General features: G+C 41.8%; 1 protein-coding gene across 1 annotated transcript; it reads left to right on the top strand.

The window, feature by feature from the left end:
- Positions 1-25,597, top strand: TYROBP (transmembrane immune signaling adaptor TYROBP). The gene is made up of 5 exons (XM_073570463.1): positions 1-211; positions 6,554-6,574; positions 8,131-8,262; positions 23,784-23,836; positions 24,030-25,597. Exons 1-5 carry the CDS (start codon positions 166-168, stop codon positions 24,084-24,086), a joined length of 309 nt encoding a protein of 102 aa, XP_073426564.1. The 5' UTR covers positions 1-165; the 3' UTR covers positions 24,087-25,597.
- The last annotated feature ends 1,081 nt before the right edge of the window (positions 25,598-26,678 follow it).

Genomic DNA, 26,678 nt, shown 5'->3' on the forward strand with positions numbered 1-26,678 from the left:
AGAAGGACGTTCAGTAATACACATATTGGTTTCACAATGAAAAGTCAGCATTAGAGCAGATGTAGAAGGGACACCGACTGCAGCCACCTGGGAGTGGTCAATGTCGGGGTAAAGATACCCTCAAATAGACTGGAACTATTAGTATAAGGTCCCAGCCGAGGAAAAATGCCTGCGCCAGTCCTCGTCTTCTTGTCCCTTACAACAATACTGGGTAAGTGATTCCTTATATCTATCATATACCTTATTATCTATCTATATCGACAAGTAGAAGAACAGTCGGAGGCTACGAAATCCAAGTCTAACCTCAACCAGGTCTACAATAGATAATATCCCAAAAACGGTAGCCCTCCTCTGATACCTGGCACCTGTTATCACTTTTTGGAGGAGAACTTTCTGGATATTATCTGTCCATCGCTCCAATATCTATCTATTATCTTTCTATCGATCTATCTATCTATTATTTATCTATTATCTATCTATTATCTATCTGTCTATCTATTATCTCTCTATTATCTATCTATCTATCCATCTATCTATCTATTATTTATCTATCTATCTCTCTATCTATCATCTATCTAATATTTATCCTTAGTATTGAGTACCTCGAACTAATCTGGTATCTCCTCTACGAGTAGATATAATATATCCTGACCACTTATTTGTGCTCAGGAAGGGATTACTCATGAGGCATTAATCCAATTCATACAAAAGCTCATAGAAGAATGATATGATACATACGATTTGGCGATACTTGAAGCATAAAGGTCTCTAAAAATTAGGAACACAGAAATGTGTTAATGATATCTCCAATTGTCCACATGCTTACGTACAATCTCCTAGAAATGTTTGAAGATTTGTTTCTCTACTTACTGATGTGGATATAAATGGAATCGTTCATCAATACTTTGCTCAATCCTGTTTAACCGTGTCTTGTGGAGCAAAGGGCTTTAGTAAAGAAAATTTGGGTAAAATTTTCACCAGTTTTGGATGGAACAGTTACTAATCTCAATATCTTGGTGGGAGCAGATTTGCATCAAAGTCTTCGCTCTGGAATAGAAGGACAATCGTCACATGATATGACAGAATGTATCATGATCATAGCTATTAAAGTTGGGTAATAGAAATCTGGATAAAAGTGATAAATCAATCAAGGCTGGGAGAGAAATTGCTTATGTTGTGAATTTGCAACTTTCTAATATACATCCTAAATCCAATCTCAATGTTCAAATTTTGTGTCTCGCACAAAAAAAGAGGGGGATTAGGATGTGGTCTTACAGCACTACTGAGGACTCAAGATTTGGTTTGTGTCCCTAAAAACAGTACTGTTGGCATGTAAAAAGATGGTTAATGGGACAGTAAGAAATAGACAAAGACTTGGGGTTCAGCTCTCCTGGTATTTAGAAGGTCTAATAATATTAATAATAATTCTATAGCGCCAACATATTCCGCAGCACTTTACATTATAGAGGGGACTTGTACAGACAATAGACATTACAGCATACAATAAACACATAGATCAGAACAGATACCAAGAGGAATGAGGGCTCTGCTTGCAAACTTACAATCTATAAGGAAAAAGGGGAGACACGAAAGGTGGATGGTAACAATTGCTCTTATTGTTTGGACCATCCCTAGTGTAAGAATCGGGTGTTCCTGTGATGCTGCATGAACCAGCTGTCTAAATATGTAACAGTATAGACACACAGGGCTATTAAATGCATAAAGCATGTGAGAACATGATACGAGTAACCTGGTTATGGTAAAAATTTTTGAATGAGCCACACAGGGAAATTAAGGTTAATGCGTTGAGGAAATAGGCCAGTCTGAACAAATGCGTTTTTAGGGCACGCTTAAAACTGTGCGGATTGGGGATAAATTGTATTAACCTGGGTAGTGCATTCCAAAGAATTGACGAAGCACGTGAAAAGTCTTGGAGATGGGAGTGGGAGGTTCTTATTATTGAGGATGTTAACCTCAGGTTATTAGCAGAACGGAGGGCACGGGTAGGGTGGTAGGCTGAGACAAGGGAGGAGATGTAGAGTGGTGCTGAGCCATGGAGTGCTTTGTGGGTGAGGGTAATAAGTTTATACTGAATTCTGGAGTGGATGGGTAACCAGTGTAAGGACTGGCAGAAGGTAGAGACATCGGTGTAACGATTGGTGAGGAATATGATCCTAGCTGAAGCATTCAGGACAGATTCGAGAGGGGAGAGTTTGGTAAGAGGGAGGCCAATTAGTAGAGAGTTACAATAGTCCAGATGAGAACGGATAAGAGAAACAGTAAGAGTTTTTGCATAGTCGAAAGTAAGAAAGGGTTGAATTCTAGAAATGTTTTTGAGATGCAGATAACAAGAGCGAGCCTAAGATTAGAAACACATGGCTGCCTTCTTTCCAAAACAGCACCACACTTATCTGCAGGTCATTTCTGGTACTGCAGCTCATGTCCACCAAGGTAAGTAGGAACAAACTACAATACCACCACTGAGGTTGGGTTGAGCTTTTTGTGGAAATTCTCCTCAAAACTTCTCAAAAACTTCTCCAAAAACACAGAAATTAGACTTAGCGTGAACACACCTTTCAGATGAAGACATCTGAGACAGATTGGTGGCCATGGACAAGCTTTCTTAAAACCCCACTGGAAAAACGTTACAATGTATTTCTAACGAGCAGGATTGAGGCCTGTGGAGACGAGATGTGGCCTTGAGGAAGTGGATAGATCGTGTCACCCACCTTGTGAGAATGCAGAATCTTTGGCCACAAGAACAAAACAATTAAACTTTCTTATATATGTTAAATGTTTAGCAAATAATTAGATACTTTCAGTGAATGTAGATTTTTTAAAACTTTTCTTTACAAGTTTATTTTATCAGTTGTTTTATAATGTTGAAATCTTGTCTGCAAAAAAAACCCAACAAATTATTCACTTCCCCTAATTTATAAGACTCCAAAAAAGTTTGGAAATTACTCAACATAATGTGCAACTAAAATTCTGTGAAATCAACTAAATAAAATAATGTTTACATAGTTTCCGATGATGGGACAGAAATCATTTTCCGCCCTCGATTCTTGCTCTCGGGTGGTCAACCCTTCTAGAAGCCCCATAAAGGAATATAGCTGACCTACATTAGGGCATAGAATAGGAATGGGGGCTGTTGTTAATGCATGATCGGTGACAACAGCCGATAAAGGAGAGATGCTACAGATCTAAGACAAACTGACTACATTTAAAGGGTTTTTTTCTAATGTCAACTTGCCCTGAGTATTGTCAGTCTTTTCGATGTTTACCGGTCTACACTAGACATGAAGGTCTTGTTACAAAACTGAAATCTGACCTGCAAGATAGTTATGAAAACTTTTTGAAACTTTGAAACTTTTTGAAAACGTTATCCAACGGCAGCCATATGTTGTAAAAAAATTGATGAAAAATTTAGAAAAAAGGAAATAAAAAACCTCAATGTTTCCTATCTCAGAAATGTCCTGCGTCATAAACAAGTTCATCCCAACCTCCTAAAAAAAAACCCCCATTGAGACAAGGTGATCAAAAAGTTATTTGTACCCTAAAAATATACCAATGAAACATTAACAGTAGGTTTTTCGCAGTTTATCTGCAACAAAATCTGTGCTTATCTTATTTTGTGGCAGATTTGAAGCAGATTTAATGTCCTGCTGACTTTGATATCCAAGTGAATTCACGTCCAAAAATTATCCCCAATGTGTAGAAGAGATTTGATAATTGGTTCTTGAATCAGTGCGGATTTTCTAATCCTAATCTGTACCAAATATGCAACTTCCAAACTTAGCCTAAGCGCCAGTGCAGATGAGCTTTCAATCAGAGTTGTCTGCACTTGTTAAGTATTGTATTACTTTTTTTTAACCATTTCAGGGCTCATAAGCAGATAAAGCAGCATTTTTATTCTTCAGGAACAGCTCACTATAGTTTAAACCATAGAAAAATTACACTGGAAAATGATGGCAGAGGTGCCAAGGAAAACCTCTGCTAGTCCGGCATCTTCTTAAAGATGTAGTATGCACATGTTTTTGTTGGAGGCTTTTGTTTAGCAATGCATTACCTTAAGCTGCTTTAGGGCTGGATTCCCCAACTCCAGTCCTCAAGGCCCACCAACAGATCATGTTTTCAGGATTTCCCTAGTATTGCCCAGGTGATAATTGCATCACTTGTGCAGTACAAAGGAAATCCTGAAAACATGATCTGTTGGTGGGCCTTGAGGACTGGAGTTGGGGAACCCTGGTTTAGGGTATTCATATTTTTTGCTGAGTTTTTGAAGCAGAAACTGAGCAGAAAGGTTTTGAAGAGTTTTGATATTTGGAGGAGTTTCTGCTCAGTTTCTGCTCCAAAAACTCTTAAAAAAAACTTTGTATGCATGGATAATAATTTTTTTAAGTGTTTTTGATTGAACAGTGCTGAGTTTGGAGCAGGAGACGCTTCAAAGAAGTGACTTGAACTTGAATAAACACATAAACATGAACATCTGAAACCGAAAAAAAAAATGACGCTCATAAAAGGGAACGTAAGAACAGCGAAACGGTTTTACAACATAAAGGAACAGTCAAGCGGTTTAGAAACTTTTTCTTTTTTTTATGTGGATCTGCTAAAAAAAAAATGTAACCCTCCTCCCTCTTTGTGAGCACATACCCTTATTTCCACAGTAAAATACAAAAAGTTATGGCTGGCCAACGACAAGGATAAAACATTTGCCGTGTCCTGAAGGCCTAAATTAGCTCTGGAAATATCATTCTAAATACATAAAACAATGAAGACGACAATTTTTATCATATTTATTATGTTACTTTGTATTCGGGACTAAACAGCATATTGTTTTTAACAGCGGATTCTGCTCCAAAATCCACATAAAAAATGCTTCAAATCTGATTGCAGCAAGCAACCATTCACAATGATGCATCATTTTTTTCCTGCATCATCTCAACTCTTTTTGTGTTTTCTGCTTGCAAATCGCAACAAAAGTCGTGTTTTTGAAATTTATTTTAATTGTGGCTTTTGATACATTTTTGCAGCAGAAACATACAAGTGCATCTCACAAATTAGAATATCACCAAAAAGTTAATTTATTTCAGTTCATCAATACAATAAGTGAACCTCATATATTATATAGTCATTACAAGCAGAGTGATCTATTTCACCTGTTTATTTCTGTTAATGTTGATGATTATGGCTTACAGCCAATGACAACCCAAAGGTCATTATCTCAGTAAATTAGAATAACACCAGCTTGAGAAATGATTTTAAAATCTGAAATGTATATTCAGTAAATGCACTCACTACTTGGTCCGGGCTCCTTTTTTCATCAATTACTGCATCAATGCAGCGTGGCGTGGAGACGATCAGCCTGTGGCACTGCTGAGGTGTTATGGAAGCCCAGGTTGCTTTGATAGCAGCCTTCAGCTCATCTGCATTGTTGAGTCTGGTGTCTCTCATCTTCCTCTTGACAATACCCCAAAGCAACCTGGGCTTCCATAACACCTCAGCAGTGCCACAGGCTGATCGCCTCCATGCCACGCCGCATTGATGCAGTAATTGATGCAAAAGGAGCCCCGACCAAGTATTGAGGGCATTTACTGAACATACATTTCAGTTGGCCAACACTTTGGATTTTAAAATCATTTTTTCAAGCTGTTGTTATAAAGTATTCTAATTTACTGAGATAATGACTTTTGGGTTTTCATTGGCTGTAAGCCATAATCACCAACATTAACAAAAATAAACACGTGAAATAGAGCACTCTGTGTGTAATACTCGATATAATATGGTATTGAAGAATTGAAATTAACTTTTTGATGATATTCTAATTTTGTCAGATGCAACTGTATTAAAAATATCATCTATTGTAATTACAAATGCATAAAAAAGACCTTAAAATCATTGAAAACCCAAATCAAAGTGGCGATAAAACCGCACCAACAAGCAAGTCTTCTGTAAGCGTTTGTTTTTATTTTAAGATTTTTACAGCTGTGACAACTTCTTATTCATCTTCATTTATGAAAAATGCAGAAATAATAACTATTATAAATGCTGCAGGAGTGGGAGGTTTGGAGATATCAGAAACTTCTAGAATTTCTGCACCAAGAAATAAAAAGGAGAAAGATACATTTTTGGCAGTTACATTTCCTATATTGTACGGATCCCCTTCCGATGTGTTTGGAGAAGCAATTATAGAGACACTGTGGGTGATGATATTTTGTAACATTGTTACAAATGAGACCACATCACTATAATGGAGCCGGGGCTGTGACAATCAGGAATTGGCCGCCATGAAAAACGGCAAACCAGTGACCGGGAGAGACTCTCATGAACATTGTTTTCTGGTCTTTTTTTTTTTCCCATAAAAATAATACATCAGACAGATGCTAACCCCTTCACACTCAGGCGATTTTCCTTTTTTTTTCTTTTCTTAATTTTTGTGTTTTCCTCCTCTTCTTCCAAGAGCTATAACTTTTTTATTTTTCCCTCAATTTATATATTAGTTTTCTGACACAACCTATTTTCTCTTTTTTTTTTTTTTTTTTTTTTTTTACAGGTTCTGCTTTAGCTCAAGAAGGTAAGTTATACTTCCAAATTAGTTCTGGATACATATTGAGCTATTAAAAAGCAATTGCATTGTATCTATTGCCTAATTACTGATCAGTATTTGAAAATATATTACATTTTGTCATTTTCCTTCCTTATTTCCAATATTGCTGTTTTCACTGCTCTTGTAGAAGCTGCTTTGTACTGCTGCTCTAGCAAGAATCTGCACTGAAACACTATTTACAAACAGTCTGAGCAGAGGGAGAGCACATCAGAGATCCTCAGACAAGGTGTTAGGCGTCAGGATTCTCCCACTGCGCGGGATGGATCCCAAGTCTTGACTGGTGCAGTGGCCTCTCATTCAGGTTTGGCCGCTGCGATTGCTGCTCAGCACAGACGTCAGTCCCAGTGTCTTGCTCAGTCTCGTGGTGTTCGCTTGGTTGCTGCTGGCTCTCCAGCTAAGTCTATGGTAACCAGTGATATACTGGGGCAACCTTGCGCTCTGGACTCTAAGTCCAGAAATCACCCTACTGAGCATGTCCGTGACGTGGCATCTTATCAATGGTGGACGGACATCACCTGCTCTGGTGATGTGGTAGCTTCGGTTTGGCCCGTGGGCGATGTCTCAGCCGACTGGGCATGAGTGTTTGGGGTGGAGCCTATCGCATAAAAGGCTCTCAGCGGTGCACTCATTTTTGTGTGGTGTTTGTGAGTGGATACTCTACCACTCTGTTCACACGTGTCGCCCTATACTCAGAGTGTATTATGTAGGCAGGTAGGGTTAGGACTAGGTAACTCACTCTTGGCTTAGCATCGGTTACCTTCATGTGTGCGGATAGCACAGTTGAGGTACAGAGCAAGTCCAACCCTTAGGCCACACTTCTCTGGGAAAGCGACAGGGTATAGTATGTAACCTCACATGAGTTCTTTTCATGACTCAGCATCTGCTTCATTCACTGGTGCGGCTAGCACCATTTAGTTTCAGAGCAAGTTCAAGCTGCGTGCTAATTTCCCTTGTGATGTTAACAGGGTTTTGTACTTTACTTTCTTTTTGTAGTACCTCTTGGTGCACTAACTGAGCCAAGTACTCTGAGTTCTGTTCACATTGTGTGACTTTTAACACAGTGTGTTAAGGCGATCGCTCGCTGGTTTGCTTCACCATTGCTCACTAGCAGCAGGTTTGCATCACTGCACGGTGGACCCCGGGTTGCAATTGGACTTTATTGTTATTTTTATTTAGTGAAATCCGCCAACCCTAACACAAGGAGAATGTTTGTAAATAGTGCTTAGTATGAATTCTTGTTAGAACAGCGTCTAAAGGAGCATAAAGTAGGTAGCTTAAATAACACTTTCAGAATGATGTTTAAGAGAGGAGGAAGAATATAAGGTAATAGAGTGTATTACTGACAAGGTTAGCTTTGCAATGGTTCATAAAACATAAATAAAAGAAAAATACTCTTTAAAGTATAAAAAAAGAAACAAAAAGATTCACTCTCCAAGGAATGCTACCAAAATAATTGATAACCACTGCAGAGAGATGAGATAATTGTGGATTGAAGAGAATATAAAAATTCTTATTACTTGCAGGATGTGGAAATTGTTTTCAGATCAATACTGGAACCATTATTGGAATTGTGGTCTGTGACGCCTTCATCACCTTAATAATTGCAGGCATGGCATTCTGGATATCTAATAAGATACAAAAGAAGAAATATCAGGGTGAGAAAAAAGAGCCAGAATATTCTGTGACATGACAATTATATGCTAAAAATAGAGAAAAATATCAGCTCACCTTCTCAATGGATACCACGCAAGGAAGCCTGCAGTGCCGCAGTTAGGAAACCATTTGTTTTGTAGAAATTGAAAAATATCCAGCGTGTTAAATAAAATTCAGAAGTCTTTATTGAAGAATTAGAAAGTCTCACCAGTATACATGGGAAGAAAAAATGTGCCAATGTACACTCTGGATATTTTTCTATTTCTACAAATGACATTTATATATTATCCTAACAAACATCAGTATAACTACTATAATACTGCCCCTATGTACAAGAATATAACTACTATAATACTGCTCCTACTGTATGTACAAGAATATAACTACTATAATACTGTCCTCTGTGTACAAGAATATAACTACTATAATACTGCCCCCTATGTACAAGAATATGACTACTATAATGCTGCTCCTATGTACAAGAATATAACTACTATAATACTGCTCCTATGTACAAGAATATAATTACTATAATGCTGCTCCTATGTACAAGAATATAACTACTATAATACTACCCCTATGTACAAGAATATAACTACTATAATACTGTCCCTATGTACAAGAATATAACTACTATAATACTGCCCCCTATGTACAAGAATATAACTACTATAATACTGTCCCTATGTACAAGAATATAACTACTATAATACTGGCCCCTATGTACAAGAATATAACTACTATAATACTGCCCCCTATGTACAAGAATATAACTACTATAATACTGCTCCTATGTACAAGAATATAACTACTATAATACTGCTCCTACCCTGTTTCCTCGAAAATAAGACACCGTCTTATATTAATTTTTGCTCCGAAAGTTGCACCATGTCTTATTTTTTTTGGGGGTGTCTTATTTTCATGAGAAACATTTCAGCGCGCCCTACCCTTACATAAGGAACGTTCTGTAGCGTAAAACCAGTAGTCAGACATATAGACCGTTCAGCAGAAAAGCAGACAACAAATCAAAGTAACACACTACGGTACGGTACTGTAATTGCCTGACTCCCACACAGGGCCACAAAACATAAGGGCTCTAAAATGGCTCCCACACACTTTCTGGACAGTGTACCGCTACCGTAACAATCACCCACAGCAGTTCCTTTACCGTAGCAGCCCCATAATCATTTTGCAGCCCCAAATATTCCCATCATTCTATTACAGCTCCCATCATCCCGGTGTAGGGAAGGTGACCTGACGGACGGACGGACTGACTGGTCAGATTTCAAAATGGAAAACAGCTAGGAAAGTGTAGGTGACATGCAGTACCTTGAACTGACATTAGAGGGCAGGGAGGAGTGTGAGCATAGGACTTGACATCAGCTTAGGGCTAAGAAACCGTTGGTCATGGGGGAGGAGTTACAGGGAACCGGGAAAGCTATAAATTTGACAGGAGGGTTCCAGAAAGTTCCAGTCCCCAAAGGGAGCTCAAGTGACGAGGAGACTGTGACAGTTGCTGCACTGTGAGGAAAACCCAACCAGGGGGACTGAGGAGAGAGAAAGTCAGGGGGGTGGTCCTGACATAAAGTACCGCAGTATAGACAAGGCTCCGGGTGTAGGACACAGTATTTGGAACGAGGTTTGACCAGTAAAATTACTGTTGGTGCACAGGTCTACGGCAGCCACAGTGACGGAGCTGTCAGAAGCGTCGCAGAGTGTAAAGGGGGGGACGGTACGTATATATACGTCCCCGGAGAAAGTACGGTGTTATAATGTGTTCTGTAACCGGAGAGCTGGGAAGAGAAGTGCGGTGTGCGGTGAGGCCGTCTGGCGGATGGCGAGAGAGAATAAACTTGGACCTGTTGCACCCGAAACTTGCCTCCAGCTTGTGTCTGTATTACTGCGCGGTATCCAGAGGGACCATCCCCCAGCCCGGCCCACCGACTCTACATCGGTATCCCACTACAGCCTCCCATTATCACAGTATCCCATTGCAGCCTCCCATGTGTGTACCGTACACACACACAGACACACACACACACACACACACACCCATACACAGACACACACACACTTTCACTTTCTTACTGGTTTCCTCCGCAGTGCAGCTTTCAGTGCTTTGGTGGTGCAGGAGCCCTGGGCCAATCAGGGTGCAGGAGCCCTGGGCCAATCAGAGCGCAGGAGCCCTGGGCCAATCACAGCCCAGGAACAATCAGAGGCTATGGATGACGTCAGCTGGCCCACGGTTCCTGCGCTGTGATTGGCGCAGGGCTCATGGGTGGAGATCGGCACACAGCTCCGAGGCTGTGATTAACTCCTGCGAACAGCGCGGCTGCAGTGGCGGGCACCGGAGGGCACCGGACAGCGGGTACAGCGGGAGCGAGACACAACTGCATGCCCCATGCACAGAAAAAGGTATGCCTTATTTTCGGGGGGGGGGGGGTGCCTTATATTAGTAGGCACAGTGCTCCCCCTAGCATGCCTTACTTTCGGGGGGCGCCCTATTTACGAGGAAACAGGGTATGTACAAGAATATAACTACTATAATACTACCCCTATGTACAAGACTATAACTACTATAATTCTGTCCCTATGTACAAGAATATAACTACTATAATACTGCCCTATGTACAAGAATATAACTACTATAATACTGCTCCCATGTACAAGAATATAACTACTATAATACTGTCCCAATGTACAAGAATATAACTACTATAATACTGCCCCCTATGTACAAGAATATAACTACTATAATACTGTCCCTATGTACAAGAATATAACTACTATAATACTGGCCCCTATGTACAAGAATATAACTACTATAATACTGCTCCAATGTACAAGAATATAACTACTATAATACTGCTCCTATGTACAAGAATATAACTACTATAATACTGCTCCTACCCTGTTTCCTCGAAAATAAGACACCGTCTTATATTAATTTTTGCTCCGAAAGTTGCACCATGTCTTATTTTTTTGGGGGGTGTCTTATTTTCATGAGAAACATTTCAGCGCGCCCTACCCTTACATAAGGAACGTTCTGTAGCGTAAAACCAGTAGTCAGACATATAGACCGTTCTCTGCTGAAAAGCAGACAACAAATCAAAGTAACACACTACGGCACGGTACTGTAATTGCCTGACTCCCACACAGGGCCACAAAACATAAGGGCTCTAAAATGGCTCCCACACACTTTCTGGACACTGTACCGCTACCGTAACAATCACCCACAGCAGTTCCTTTACCGTAGCAGCCCCATAATCATTTTGCAGCCCCAAATATTCCCATCATTCTATTACAGCTCCCATCATCCTGGTGTAGGGAAGGTGACCTGATGGACGGACTGACTGGTCAGATTTCAAAATGGAAAACAGCTAGGAAAGTGTAGGTGATGTGCAATACCTTGAACTGACATTAGAGGGCAGGGAGGAGTGTGATCATAGGACTTGACATCAGCTTAGGGCTAAGAAACCGTTGGTCATGGGGGAGGAGTTACAGGGAACCGGGAAAGCTATAAATTTGACAGGAGGGTTCCAGAAAGTTCCAGTCCCCAAGGGGAGCTCAAGTGACGAGGAGACTGTGACAGTTGCTGCACTGTGAGGAAAACCCAACCAGGGGGACTGAGGAGAAAGAAAGTCAGGGGGGTGGTCCTGACATAAAGTACCGCAGTATAGACGAGGCTCCGGGTGTAGGACACTGTATTTGGAACGAGGTTTGACCAGTAAAATTACTGTTGGTGCACAGGTCTACGGCGGCCACAGTGACGGAGCTGTCAGAAGCGTCGCAGAGTGTAAAGGGGGGGACGGTACGTATATATACGTCCCTGGAGAAAGTACGGTGTTATAATGTGTTCTGTAACCGGAGAGCTGGGAAGAGAAGTGCGGTGTGCGGTGAGGCCGTCTGGCGGATGGCGAGAGAGAATAAACTTGGACCTGTTGCACCCGAAACTTGCCTCCAGCTTGTGTCTGTATTACTGCGCGGTATCCAGAGGGACCATCCCCCAGCCCGGCCCACCAACTCTACACCGGTATCCCACTACAGCCTCCCATTATCACAGTATCCCATTGCAGCCTCCCATGTGTGTACCGTACACACACACACAGACACACAGACACACACACACACACACACACACATACACTTTCACTTTCTTACTGGTTTCCTCCGCAGTGCTGCTTTCAGTGCTTTGGTGGTGCAGGAGCCCTGGGCCAATCAGGGTGCAGGAGCCCTGGGCCAATCAGAGCGCAGGAGCCCTGGGCCAATCACAGCCCAGGAACAATCAGAGGCTATGGATGACGTCAGCTGGCCCACGGTTCCTGCGCTGTGATTGGCGCAGGGCTCATGGGTGGAGATCGGCACACAGCTCCGAGGCTGTGATTAACTCCTGCGAACAGCGCGGCTGCAGTGGCGGGCACCGGAGGGCACCGGACAGCGGGTACACAACTGCATGCCCCATGCACAGAAAAAGGTATGCCTTATTTTCGGGGGTGCCTTATATTAGTAGGCACAGTGCTCCCCCTAGCATGCCTTACTTTCGGGGGGCGCCCTATTTACGGGGAAACAGGGTATGTACAAGAATATAACTACTATAATACTACCCCTATGTACAAGAATATAACTACTATAATTCTGTCCCTATGTACAAGAATATAACTACTATAATACTGCCCTATGTACAAGAATATAACTACTATATACTATAATTGGCGTACAGAGAGTTCGTCCGTAGACGGTCGAAGACCCTGCATATGTCTCTCCGGTGAGTGGTCAAATCTGACGAGAAGATGAGTATGTCATCCAGATAGACCACCAGCGAAGTAGAGAGCATGTCGCGGAAGATGTCGTTGCCGAAATCTTGGAAGACAGCTGGCGCATTACACAGGCCGAAGGGCATGACCAGATGTTCATAGTGGCCATCCCTGGTATTATAGGCTGTCTTCCACTCGTCTCCCTCGCGAATGCGGATCAGGTTGTATGCCCCCCGTAGATCTAGTTTCGTAAAGATCCGGGCCCCTTGCAACCTGGTAAACAGTTCAGAGATCAGCGGAAGAGGGTATTTGTTCTTTACGGTTATGGCATTGAGACCTCTGTAATCAATGCAGGGACATAACTCTCCGCTCTTCTTCTGAACGAAAAAGAACCCTGCACCAGCCGGCGACACCGACTTCCTGATAAAACCTCTAGCCAGGTTCTCCCGGATATATTGTGACATAGCTTCTGTTTCGGGGAGTGATAGGGGATACACACAACCCCTAGGAGGTTCTGTGCCTGGCATGAGGTCTGTCGGGCAATCATATGGGCGGTGTGTAGCGGGAGCGTCTCCGCAGATTTTTTGGAGAAGACGTCCGCGTACTGATGGTAGGATTTAGGAAGCACGGAGAGATCCGCAGGCACTTCAGTGGAAGCCACCTGAAGACTGCCCTTCAGACACCTTCCCTCACAATCCTTGCTCCAAGCCAGTATTTTCCCTGATGCCCACTCGATATGAGGAGAGTGGCAACGGAGCCAGGGAAGACCAAGTAGCACCTGGTCAATACCATCAGGCAAAATGAGCAGGGACATGATCTCTCGATGGGAGGGAGAGATAGAAAGCCCGAGTGGAACTGTCTGATGGCTTACCTGAGTGGGCAAATGCTCCCCATTAACCACCATGATGGTCAGTGGTTGAGGCAGCAACACCTGAGTGATAGTGTGTTTCTGGGCGAAGGTTGAGGACATAAAATTCCCTTCGGCCCTGGAATCCATGATAACCTCTGCCTCCCAGGTGAAGGGACCACTGTCTAAGGTACCCCGGAATACCGGTTTGGGTGAGAAGGGTTTCATGTTGGACTGACCACCTCCTATGACCACAGGACGTAGGCGGTTTTTCGCCCGCAAAGGACACGTGCTAGCCGAGTGACCAAATTGTCGGCCCTGATAGCAACGTACATAGCTTCGCACTGGTGGTGGCTTGGAGTCGGTGCGAGACATCTCCATAGGTTCAGAGGGTACGAGCTCCTGTGCAGGATATGTCAGTGGCTCGGTGAAAGTGGGAGCCAAATTAACCCTTTGTCTGGATTGTGCACATTCCAGCCCGTGCTCCGTAAACCGGAGGTCAATGCGGGTGGAAACTGCAATCAATTCCTCCAGACTTGTGGGAACTTCTCTAGTAGCTAGAGCATCTTTTACATGCCCAGCCAACCCTCTCCAAAACACTGGGACTAATGATTTGTCCGGCCACTCTAATTCGGAAGCCAATGTCCGGAACCGGACGGCATAATGGCTGACCGAGAGTGACCCCTGTGTTAGGAACAGAAGTTGAAGAGCGGTGTGGTGTGTGATCCGTGGTCCCAAAAAGACCTGCTTCAGGGCCACGAGGAACTGAGCAGCACCCTGAACCACAGGATCATCACGTTCCCACAATGGTGTAGCCCACAGTAATGCCCGGCCAGACAAGAGTGACACAATAAAGCCCACCTTAGCCCACTCTGTAGGAAACCGTGCAGCCAGTAACTCGAGCTGAATTGAGCACTGGCTCACGAATCCCCTACAGGTGGCGCTATCACCCGAAAACTTGTCGAGAAGCGGGAGGCGAGCAATTGTCGGCGTGGGCAAAAGTGCGGGCACACGTGTGACAGCCTCAGCAACTGTCTGAGCAGCAGCTAGTGCAGTATTCGCAGCTGAGTTGGCGCTCTCAATAGCCGCCGACCTGCTCTCCAGCTGCCGAATATAGCGCTGCAACTGCTGCACGTCTGCCATTACCAGCCAGACCCTGGCACTAGTGTAATGTTAGGGTCGATGGAACGCACCAGATATAAATAATAGGAGGTGCGTTCGCCGCCCGGGGTCCACCGTGCGGTAGATGGTAAGACCGCTGCTGGACAATGGCAGATGCACCAAAAGGTATAGTACTGCGCTTGGGTTAACGTCACCCGAACGCTAAGAGCGGCTCTGTTAAGACACAGAGTCACCTTACAATAAAGAATATAAGGACGCTGGCCCTAGTAGCCTCACAGGATGATCAGTGAGTGGCATTGCAGCCGCAACCGCCAATGAACGCTGCTACTGCAGCGCGGCAGTAACTGTAGCTGCTGCACGACGGTGCCGGAAGGCCGGTCACCGTTGGACGCTAGTGTGCAGTGCAGGAGGCACAGTGTCGTGTAGCTTGCCACAATCTGGCGCTGACTAACCAACACTCTGTCACCATTCGTATTATCAGAGGGAAGGGGTTTCTTAATAAGTCAGTCACCAGTCCATGCATCCATCACCATACACACACAGCATAATATGCTACACTAGCGCATGGCCGAGTACCCTGGGAAGGACAAATCAGATCCGACACAGGACCTGAACATGTGACCTCTGCTCTCCACTGAGAGGTCACCTTGCGGGCATGCCCAGTAGCACGCATTAGGACTTAGCCTCTGGAGCGGTTCCCTGCAGAGCAGGTTGTGCTAGCATTGCTGCACCAGAGGTGGCAGCAACATCCAGGCTGTCAGAGCAAGTCTGAGCAGCACCCAGAGCGGTCGGAGGAGAATGGGAGACCGCTGGATGTCTGGCTCTGGATTCCTGCTGTGCAGTGTCAGGAATCCGACGCCTAACACTGCAAGACATCTCACAATTTTTGACCTTTCAGAGTCCGTCAAATCTCTCTTTTGACCCATTTTGCCAAAGGAAAGGAAGTTGCCTAATAATTGAGCACACCTTATATAGGGTTTTGATGTCATTAGACCACACCCCTCCTCATTACAGATATGCAAATCACCTCATTTGTATAATTGGCAGTTGGTTTTCAAGCCTATACAGCTTGGAGTAGGACAACATGTATAAAAAGGATGATGTGATCAAAATACTCATTTGCCTAATAATCCTGCACACAGTGTACAAGAATATAACTACTATAATACTGCCCATATATGCAAGAATATACCAAAACTACAATAATACTGCTCCTATATACAAGAATATAACTACTATAATACAGCCCCTGTACGCAAGAATATAACTACTATAATATTGCTCCTATGTACAAAAATATAACTATATTACGGCCCCTATATACAAGAATATACCGTAACTACTGTACTATAAAACTGCTCCTATACACAAGAATATAACTATATAGAAGAAAAAAAAGGTGAATTCCTGTGGCTTTGGGTGTGGACTCCAGGATGGTGCTCGGAAAAAGCGGCTGTGGTAATCAAGCAAAAAAGTTCCAGCAACAAACGTCCAAATCAGATTGTTGAATAGATGTTAAAACTTCATCTTTACTGCAATGCCTTTAAAAACATACTGTTAAAATTGTAAATCCAGGGGATTACGCGTTTCGAACACAAATGTTGGACATGGCTATGACCAAGAACATTTTAACGTCTATTCAACAATCTGATTTGGATGTTTGTTGCTGGAACTTTTTTGTTTGACAAGAATATAACTACTATAATACTACTTCTATGTACAAGAATATAACTACCATAATAATGCCCCTATGTACAAGAATATAACTACTATAATACTGCCCCTATGTACAAGAATATAACTACTATAATACTGCCCCTATGTACAAGAATATAACTACTATAATACTGCCCCTATGTACAAGAATATAACTACTATAATACTGCTCCTATGTACAAGAATATAACTACTATAATACTGCTCCTATGTACAAGAATATAACTACTATAATACTGCCCCTATGTACAAGAATATAACTACTATAATACTGCTTCTATGTACAAGAATATAACTACTATAATTCTGCTTCTATGTACAAGAATATAACTACTATAATACTGCCCCTATGTACAATAATATAACTACTATAATACTGCTCCTATGTACAAGAATATAACTACTATAATACCGTAAAGCTCACTGACACAAAAAGGACTAAAAAAATCTTCCAAAAATAATAAAGAATTACTGAAAAAAGGCAGAGATGCTTACCTGCCTAGGGTTCAAAACAAATGCACTGTCAGTGTGCAGTGGACCCAAGTAAATATGGCAGCAACATAGGTGCAGCAATACCAATATAGCAATCATTCTCAACCTACCAACCCTTGGAGGGAGTGATTAGTATACTAGTGCAGACAACAAAAAAATCTGTATGTGGCATTATTCACACAGGTAATGCAGAATATCCGGCTTACAGTCTATTAACAACGTCCATACTTTTAGATCAGGTGGGTTGCCCAGTGCCTCCCAGATGCATCCTGTGTAAACAGAGGCAACAGTTAGGCTGGTTTCACATTAGCGCATTTTCAGCGCGCGCACGGCCGGGGGTAGCTCCGCCCCCGAGCCGGCTCTCTGCCCGGCGTGCCCGCCCCTTCCTTGTAGCGCCGCCTCCTAGCGGACAGCGGCGCCTGCGATCGGCGCACCCTATCTTTAGCATAGGGTGCGCCGATCGTGCGCAGGCCGTGCGCTAGTTGCGCTTTGACCTGCGCTGCGCACTTTTGACGGTGCGCCGTGCGCGCCAAAATCAAACTTTTCGGATTTTGGCGCGCACGGCGCACCGTCAAAAGTGCGCAGCGCAGGTCAAAGCGCAACTAGCGCACGGCCTGCGCACGATCGGCGCACCCTATGCTAAAGATAGGGTGCGCCGATCGCAGGCGCCGCTGTCCGCTAGGAGGCGGCGCTACAAGGAAGGGGCGGGCACGCCGGGCAGAGAGCCGGCTCGGGGGCGGAGCTACCCCCGGCCGTGCGCGCGCTGAAAATGCGCTAATGTGAAACCAGCCTTACAGAGCTATCTGGGCCAACTGCACCCTGAAAAAAACATAAAGTGCACAAAAACATATCAATATATGTAAAGTATTAGTTGATATTACGGTCACAATACATAAGCTCGCAACCCACGTCACGGGTCCTTACACTTGCAAGTCCTACCACTAAACATCAAAACAAAGCTCACTGACACAAAATCACTAAAAAAATCCTCCAAAAATATTATAGAATCACTGAAAAAAAGGCAGAGATGCTGCCTAGGGCTCAAAACCCGTGGAGGGGGTGATTGTTTACTATACTAGCGCACACAAAAATAAATCTGCATGCAGCATTATTCACACAGGTAACGCTGAGCATCTGGCTTACAGCCTACGTATTTTGGCCATAATATCAACTAATACCTTACATATATTGATATGTTTTTGTGCACTTTATCTATTTTTCATGGTGCAGTTGGGCCCTTAGTATTGCTGCACCTGTGTTGCTACCATAATTACTTGTGTCCACTGGACCCTGATAGTGCATTTGGTTTGAGCCCTAGGCAAGTAAGCATCTCTGCCTTTTTTTCAGTGATTCTCTACTATAAAACTGTCCCTATGTAGAAGAATATAACTACTACTATGATACTGCTCCTATGTACAAGAATATAACTACTATAATACTGCTCCTATGTACAAGAATATAACTACTATAATACTGCCCCCTATGTACAAGAATATAACTACTATAATACTGCTCCTATGTACAAGAATATAACTACTATAATACTGCCCCCTATGTACAAGAATATAACTACTATAATACTGCTCCTATGTACAAGAATATAACTACTATAATACTACCTCTATGTACAAGAATATAACTACTATAATACTGCTCCAATGTACAAGAATATAACTACTATAATACTACTCCAATGTACAAGAATATAACTACTATAATACTGCTCATATGTACAAGAATATAACTACTATAATACTACCTCTATGTACAAGAATATAACTACTATAATACTGCTCCTATGTACAAGAATATAACTACTATAATACTGCTCCAATGTACAAGAATATAACTACTATAATAATGCTCCAATGTACAAGAATATAACTACTATAATACTGCTCCAATGTACAAGAATATAACTACTATAATACTGTCCCTATGGACAAGAATATAACTACTATAATACTGCTCGCTATGTACAAGAATATAACTACTATAATACTGCTCCTATGTACAAGAATATAACTACTATAATACTGCCTCTATGTACAAGAATATAACTACTATAATACTGCTCCAATGTACAAGAATATAACTACTATAATACTGCTCCAATGTACAAGAATATAACTACTATAATAATGCTCCAATGTACAAGAATATAACTACTATAATACTGCTCCAATGTACAAGAATATAACTACTATAATAATGCTCCAATGTACAAGAATATAACTACTATAATACTGTCCTTATGGACAAGAATATAACTACTATAATACTGCTCGCTATGTACAAGAATATAACCACTATAATACTGCCCCTATGTACATGAGTATAACTACTATAATACTGCCCCCTATGTGCAAAAATATAACTACTATAGTACTGCTCCTATGTACAAGAATAATAATAATAATCTTTATATAGCGCCAACATATTCCGCAGCACTTTACAGTTTAACAGTTTCAAAACACAAGTCATAAGTAGCAACGTTAACAATACAATAATTAAAGCAAAATTAGACAACCCTGCTTGTGAGAGCTTACAATCTACAATTAGGTGGGGGAGATGCAAAGTACAGGTGTGTATTTACAGTGATGTATTTACAATGATGGTCCAGCCATCTTGAGGGAGTGGGGAATAGATGGGGATAGTGAATGGGTTGCACATGCACACTTTCACATAAAATTACTTTGATTAGTGAACGTGATAGGCCACTCTGAACATATGTGTTTTGAGGGAACGCCTAAAACTATCAGTCAGGAGTGGGAGGTAATGTGGAGGTTAGTCAAAAGTCATTTGCAGAGCGCAGCGGTCGGTTAGGCCGATAGATAGAAATGAGGGAGGAGATGTAGGGGGGTGCCGCACTGTGGAGAACTTTGTGGTGAGAACAAGTACTTTGAATTGGATCCTATGGGCAGCTAGTGTAACGATTGGCAAAGAGCTGACGCGTCTGAGTACCGATTAGCCAGATGGATGACCCTGGCTGCTGCATTAAGTATGGACTGGATAGGGGAAAGTTGAGTAACGGGGAGACCAATTAATAGAGCGTTGCAGTAGTCCAGGTGGGAGTGGATCAAGGCAACAGTAAGAGTTTTTGTTGTTTCCATGGTGAGAAAAGGGCGGATTCTAGAGATGTTCTTTAGGTGTAAGCGGCAAGAACGGGCAAGAGATTGTATATGGGATGTGAAGGAGAGATTGGGGCAAACATAATACCCAGACAGCGCGCCTGCTGCTGGGATGTTATAATGGTGCCACCCACGGAGAGAGAAATATCAGGTTTAGGGAGGTTAGTAGATGGCGGGAGCAGAAGAAATTCAGTTTTGGAGAGGTTGAGTTTCAGATAGAGGGCGGACATGATGTTGGAGACTGCGGACAGACAGTCACTGGCATTCTGTAGTTCAGCAGGGGTAAGGTCAGGGGATGATGTGTATAGTTGTGTGTCATCAGCATAAAAATGGTACCGAAAGCCAAATCTTCTGATGGTCTTTCCATTTGGGGCCATGTAGAGAGAGAAGAGAAGGGGGCCAAGGACTGAGCCCTGAGGTACCCCAACAGTGAGAGGAAGAGGAGATGAAGTGGAGCCAGCGAACAAAACACTGAAGGAGCGGTCAGAAAGATAGGAAGAGAACCAGGAGAGGGCAGTGTCCATAATGCCTAGTGTCTGGAGCCTAGAGAGTAGGAGACGGTGGTCAACAATGTCGAAAGTTGCAGAAAGGTTGAGAAGAATGAGCAGAGAGTGTTCACCGTTACGTTTTGCTGTCAGAAGGTCATTAGTAACTTTTATGAGTGCAGTTTCATTTGAATGTAGTGGGTGGAAGCCAGACAGTGAAGGGTCTAGGAGGGAGTGAGTGGAGAAGTAATGGGTAAGCCAGGAGGAGACTAGGTGCTTCAAGAGTTTAGAGATTGGAGACTGGTCTGTAGTTGTTTTTGCAGGATGGGTAGAGAGCGTCTTACTTTAATAATGGGGTAACGATAGAGTGTTTGAAGGAGGATGGGGAAATGGGAAAATGCCCAAGGAGAGGGAGAGATTAAATATTGTAGTTAGGTGAGTTGTGATGACGACTGGAGAGAGAGACTGGAGGAGATGTGAGGAGATGGGGTTGGTAGTACATATAGCCAGACAGAAGAAGAGAGGAGTCTGGAGACTTCTTCTTCTGTGATGGGATCAAATGTGGAAAGTGAGCCAGGGTAAATGCAGGGAGGCATGGAAGTCACAAAACTTAGTGCTTGGGAGTGGATTTCCTGATGGATGCTACCTATTTTCTCCATAAAGTGGGAGGCCAGGTCATCAGCACAAATGTCTGTGATAGGGGCTTGTGTTTTCAGCCTGAGGAGTGAGTGAAAGGTATGAAAAAGTTTCTTGGGGTTGTTGGCTAGTGAGGAGATCAGGGTGGTGAAGTAGGTCTGTTTGGCTAGGTGAAGGGCAAAGTTATAGGTTCTTAACATAAATTTGAAGTGGATGAAGTCTTCTGGTGTGCGGCTTTTCATCCTTAAGTGTTCAGCGCTCCTAGAGCATCGCTGGAGAAGTCGAGTTTGTGATGTGAGCCAGGACTGTTTTACTCTGTGTTTGGAAGTTCTGAGGGTGATGGTCAAGGGTGCTTCTGAGAGTGTCATTCTAGCGATGTACAGCCAGATCAGGACAAGAAAAAGAGGAGATTGGGGCCAGTGATGAGTGTAGGGAGTCTGCAAGTGTATGAGGGTTAATGGCTTGTAGATTTCTGAATGTGTGATAGGTAGGAGTGAGCTGGGTGGGCGAGGATTTGTGAGCATGAAGGAGAGAATGTTGTGTCAGAGTGGGGAAGCGGTGAGTTATTTAGTTGGGAGATTGAACAGAGCTGGACTCAGGGAATGGGAGAATTGTAAGCCACCATGGGAAATGGCAGCAGGGGAGACAGTGTCAGAATCCTGAATCCAGGTTTCAGTGAGGGCCAACAAATTCAGATAGTTGTTCAGAAAGTAATTGTGCAGGAAAGGAAGCTATATCTACTATAATACTGCTCCTTATGTACAAGAATATAACTACTATAATACTGCTCCTATGTATAATAATAATAATAATAATCTTTATTTATATAGCGCCAACATATTCCGCAGCGCTTTACAGTTTAACAGTTCCAAACATAAATCATAAGTAACAACGTTAACAATATAATAATTAAATGTATTGTATTAAAGAATATAGCTACTATAATACTCCCCCTATGTACAAGAATATAACTACTATAACACTGCCACTATGTAAAAGAATATAACTACTATAATACTGCTCCCTATGTGCAAGAATATAACTACTATAATACTGCTCCTATGTACAAGAATATAACTACTGTAATACTGCCCCTATGTACAAGAATATAACTACTATAATACTGCTCCCTATGTACAAGAATATAACTACTATAATACTGTCCCTATGTACAAGAATATATCTACTATAATACTGCCCCCTATGTACAAGAATATAACTACTATAATACTGTCCTTATTTACAAGAATATAACTACTATAATACTGCTCCTGTGTACAAGAATATAGCTACTATAATACTGCTCCTATGTACAAGAATATAATTACTATAATACTGCCCCTATGTACAAGAATATAACTACTGTAATACTGCCCCTATATACAAGAATATAACTACTATAATACTGCTCCCTATGTACAAGAATATAGCTACTATAATACTGCTCCTATGTACAAGAATATAACTACTATAATACTGCCCTTATGTACAAGAATATAACTACTATAATACTGCTCCTATGTACAAGAATATAACTACTATAATACTGCCCCTATGTACAAGAATATGATTATTATAATACTGCCCCTATGTACAAGAATATAACTACTATAATACTGCTCCCTATGTACAAGAATATAACTACTACAATACTGCCCCTATGTACAAGAATATAAATACTATAATACTGCTCCTATGTACAAGAATATAACTACTATAATACTGCCCCTAAGTACAAGAATATGATTACTATAATACTGCCCCATGTGCAAGAATATAACTACTATAATACTGCTCCCTATGTACAAGAATATAACTACTACAATACTGCCCCTATGTACAAGAATATAAATACTATAATACTGCTCCTATGTACAAGAATATAACTACTATAATACTGCCCCTATGTACAAGAATATAACTACTGTAATACTGCCCCTATATACAAGAATATAACTACTATAATACTGCTCCCTATGTACAAGAATATAGCTACTATAATACTGCTCCTATGTACAAGAATATAACTACTATAATACTGCCCTTATGTACAAGAATATAACTACTATAATACTGCCCCTATGTACAAGAATATAACTACTATAATACTGCCCCTATGTACAGGAATATAACTACTATAATACTGTCCCATGTACAAGAATATAACTACTATAATACTGTCCCGTGTACTAGAATATAACTACTATAATACTGCCCCTATGTACAAGAATATAAGTACTGTAACACTGCACTCTATGTTCAAGGATATAACTATATTATGTATGTAATAAATAATTGTTTTATTAATCTTTGAATTACTTCTTTTATTGTTATAATTAGAGAAACTGAAAAGGTTGAAGAACAATTCTCCAGCCAATGAAGCCACATATGAAGTGAGTCTCTATGTGACTGTAATTTTACTTATGTTGTTATTGATAATCATTTGTTTCAGTCCTAAAAGTAAATGAGGAACATTTTAGTGGGGTTGATGTTTTATTGCATGGCCCCAATAAGAGAGGAGGGTGGGATGGTTAGAGGAAAGCCCCAAATGACCCCATTTAATGATGTGTCTTGCTCTCTTCTCAGGAGCTTCGAGGACAAAGGACTGACATTTACAATGACTTAAGTGCAACGCGCAATTGACTCTTGGACTTTTTAAAGAAGATATTCTATTCTTACAATACTTATGTGACTCCAGCATCTAAATGTTCTGTCTTCACTATTATCTACCTATTCACGCACAGAGAAGAACGAAATAGGACTAGAAGGTCACACGTCTCTGCTGCATCATCATTTCTGCATCATCCCTTCTAGACTCTCCTACAAAAATCAAGCAGGATGACACAAGGCATGTCATTGTGTACTATGGTGAGCAGGCCTCGAGGACTTATGGTCAGAATTCAGACCAAAATGATAGGGCTTGTCGTAGTCCTCGGTGCACCGTACTGCTCCTGGACCATTGTGCAGGTCCTCAGCCATCATGGAAACTTATAGCGCTGTGTTATGTGGCATCATACCCCATGTGACCTAAACCTTCCAGTACCTCGACCGAAACACTGTGATGTATTCAGTGATACATTGTATACAACATGTATATTGAGGGAATAGTTTATAGAAATATCCCTGTACGTATAGAAGCACTATATCATCCTGAATCTGACATCTACTTCTCTGTGGTCTCTCCTGCCACTTGCTCTCCTAAGCTCTTGCTTTCAGCTTGATGATCTCTGACATCTACAAGGGAACTTCTCTCTATGTTTTGTCACCAAGAGAATACAATGTTACAGCCCTTACACTAATACAAAGTCCCCCCGCTCCTCATACATCTAATCATTAATATCACTTTACCAACCAAAGTGCAATCTTCAGTATATGTAAGTCTATCTGCTACTCTCTTCTGCTTGCATCTCCCCTCCCCTCCTTTCGACTCTTCTCTTTTCCTCTGTTGTCTTCTCTTTTCTTCTCTTATTTCCTCTATGTGCCTATCTTTTCTTCTTTCCTTTTATATCTTCTCTGCTTCCCTTGTTTTCCCTTCTCCTTCTTTCAATTCCCTTCTCTTTTTTACCTCCTGTTTTTGTTCTACCTTCCTCTTTTCCACCATACTCTTCTCTTCTTTTCACTCCTTTTCTTCTACTCTCTTCTCTTTTCTTTTTTCTCTCGCCTCTTCTTCTCTCCTCTTTTCCTCTCATATCCTCTCCTCTTGTCTTCTCTTCTCCTTCTTTCAATTTCTGTCTCTTTTTTACTTCCTTTTTTGTTGTAGCTTCCTCTTTTCAACCCTACACTCCTCTTCTATTCTCTTCCCTTTCTTTCTCTTCTCTTTTTCTCTGTTCTCTTCCCTTTTCCTTTCTTTTCTTCTCTCCTTTCCTCTTTTCTCTTCCTCTCTCTTCTCTTTTTCTCTGTTTTCTTCCCTTTTCCTTTCTTTTCTTCTCTCCTTTCCTTTGTTCCGTTCCTCTCTCTTCTATTCTTTTTTTCACTGTCTTCTTTCCTTCTCTCCTTTCCATTTCTCTTCTCTAATTCCCGTAGATCGTAAGCTCATATGACCAGAACTCTTGTCATGTATTTTTAGCTATTCTGTCTGAATCTGTTTTTCTTCCTGATGGATTTTCATTGTTGATACAGTTGTGGCCAAAAGTATTGACACCCCTGCAATTCTGTCAGATAATACTCAGTTTCTTCCTGAAAATGATTGCAAACACAAATTCTTTGATATTATTATCTTCATTTAATTTGTCTTAAATGAAAAAACACAAAAAGAATTTTCCTAAAGCCAAATTGGATATAATTCCACACCAAACATAAAAAAGAGGGTGGACAAAAGTATTGGCACTGTTCGAAAAATCATGTCATGCGTCTCTAATTTGTGTAATTAACAGCACCCCTAACTTACCTGTGGCACCTAACAGGTGTTAGCAATAGCTAAATCACACTTGCAGCCAGTTGACATGGATTAAAGTTGACTCAACCTCTGTCCTGTGTCCTTGTGCGTACCACATTGAGCATGGAGAAAAGAAAGAAGACCAAAGAACTGTCTGAGGACTTGAGAAACCAAATTGTGAGGAAGCATGAGCAATCTCAAAACTACAAGTCCATCTCCAAAGACCTGAATGTTCCTGTGTCTACCGTGCGCGGTGTCATCAAGAAGTTTAAAGCCCATGGCACTGTGGCTAACCTCCCTAGATGTGGACGGAAAAGAAAAATTGACAAGAGATTTCAAAGCAAGATTGTGCGGATGTTGGATAAAGAACCTCGACTAACATCCAAACAAGTTCAAGCTGCCCTGCAGTCCGAGGGTGCAACAGTGTCAACCCGTACTATCCATCGACATCTGAATGAAAAGGGACTGTATGGTAGGAGACCCAGGAAGACCCCACTTCTTACCCCGAGACATAAAAAAGCCAGGCTGGAGTTTGCCAAAACTTACCTGAAAAAGCCTAAAACGTTTTGGAAGAATGTTCTCTGGTCAGATGAGACAAAAGTAGAGCTTTTTGGGCAAAGGCATCAACATAGAGTTTACAGGAGAAAAAAAGAGGCATTCAAAGAAAAAACACGGTCCCTACAGTCAAACATGGCGGAGGTTCCCTGATGTTTTGGGGTTGCTTTGCTGCCTCTGGCACTGGACTGCTTGACCGTGTGCATAGCACTATGAAGTCTGAAGACTACCAAAAAATTTTGCAGCATAATGTAGGGCCCAGTGTGAGAAAGCTGGGTCTCTCTCAGAGGTCATGGGTCTTCTAG

Source organism: Dendrobates tinctorius, unplaced genomic scaffold, assembly GCF_039654945.1.
Source record: "Dendrobates tinctorius isolate UK_male_01 unplaced genomic scaffold, ASM3965494v1 ptg000028l, whole genome shotgun sequence".
In the NCBI taxonomy this organism is placed as follows: Eukaryota; Metazoa; Chordata; class Amphibia; order Anura; family Dendrobatidae; genus Dendrobates; species Dendrobates tinctorius.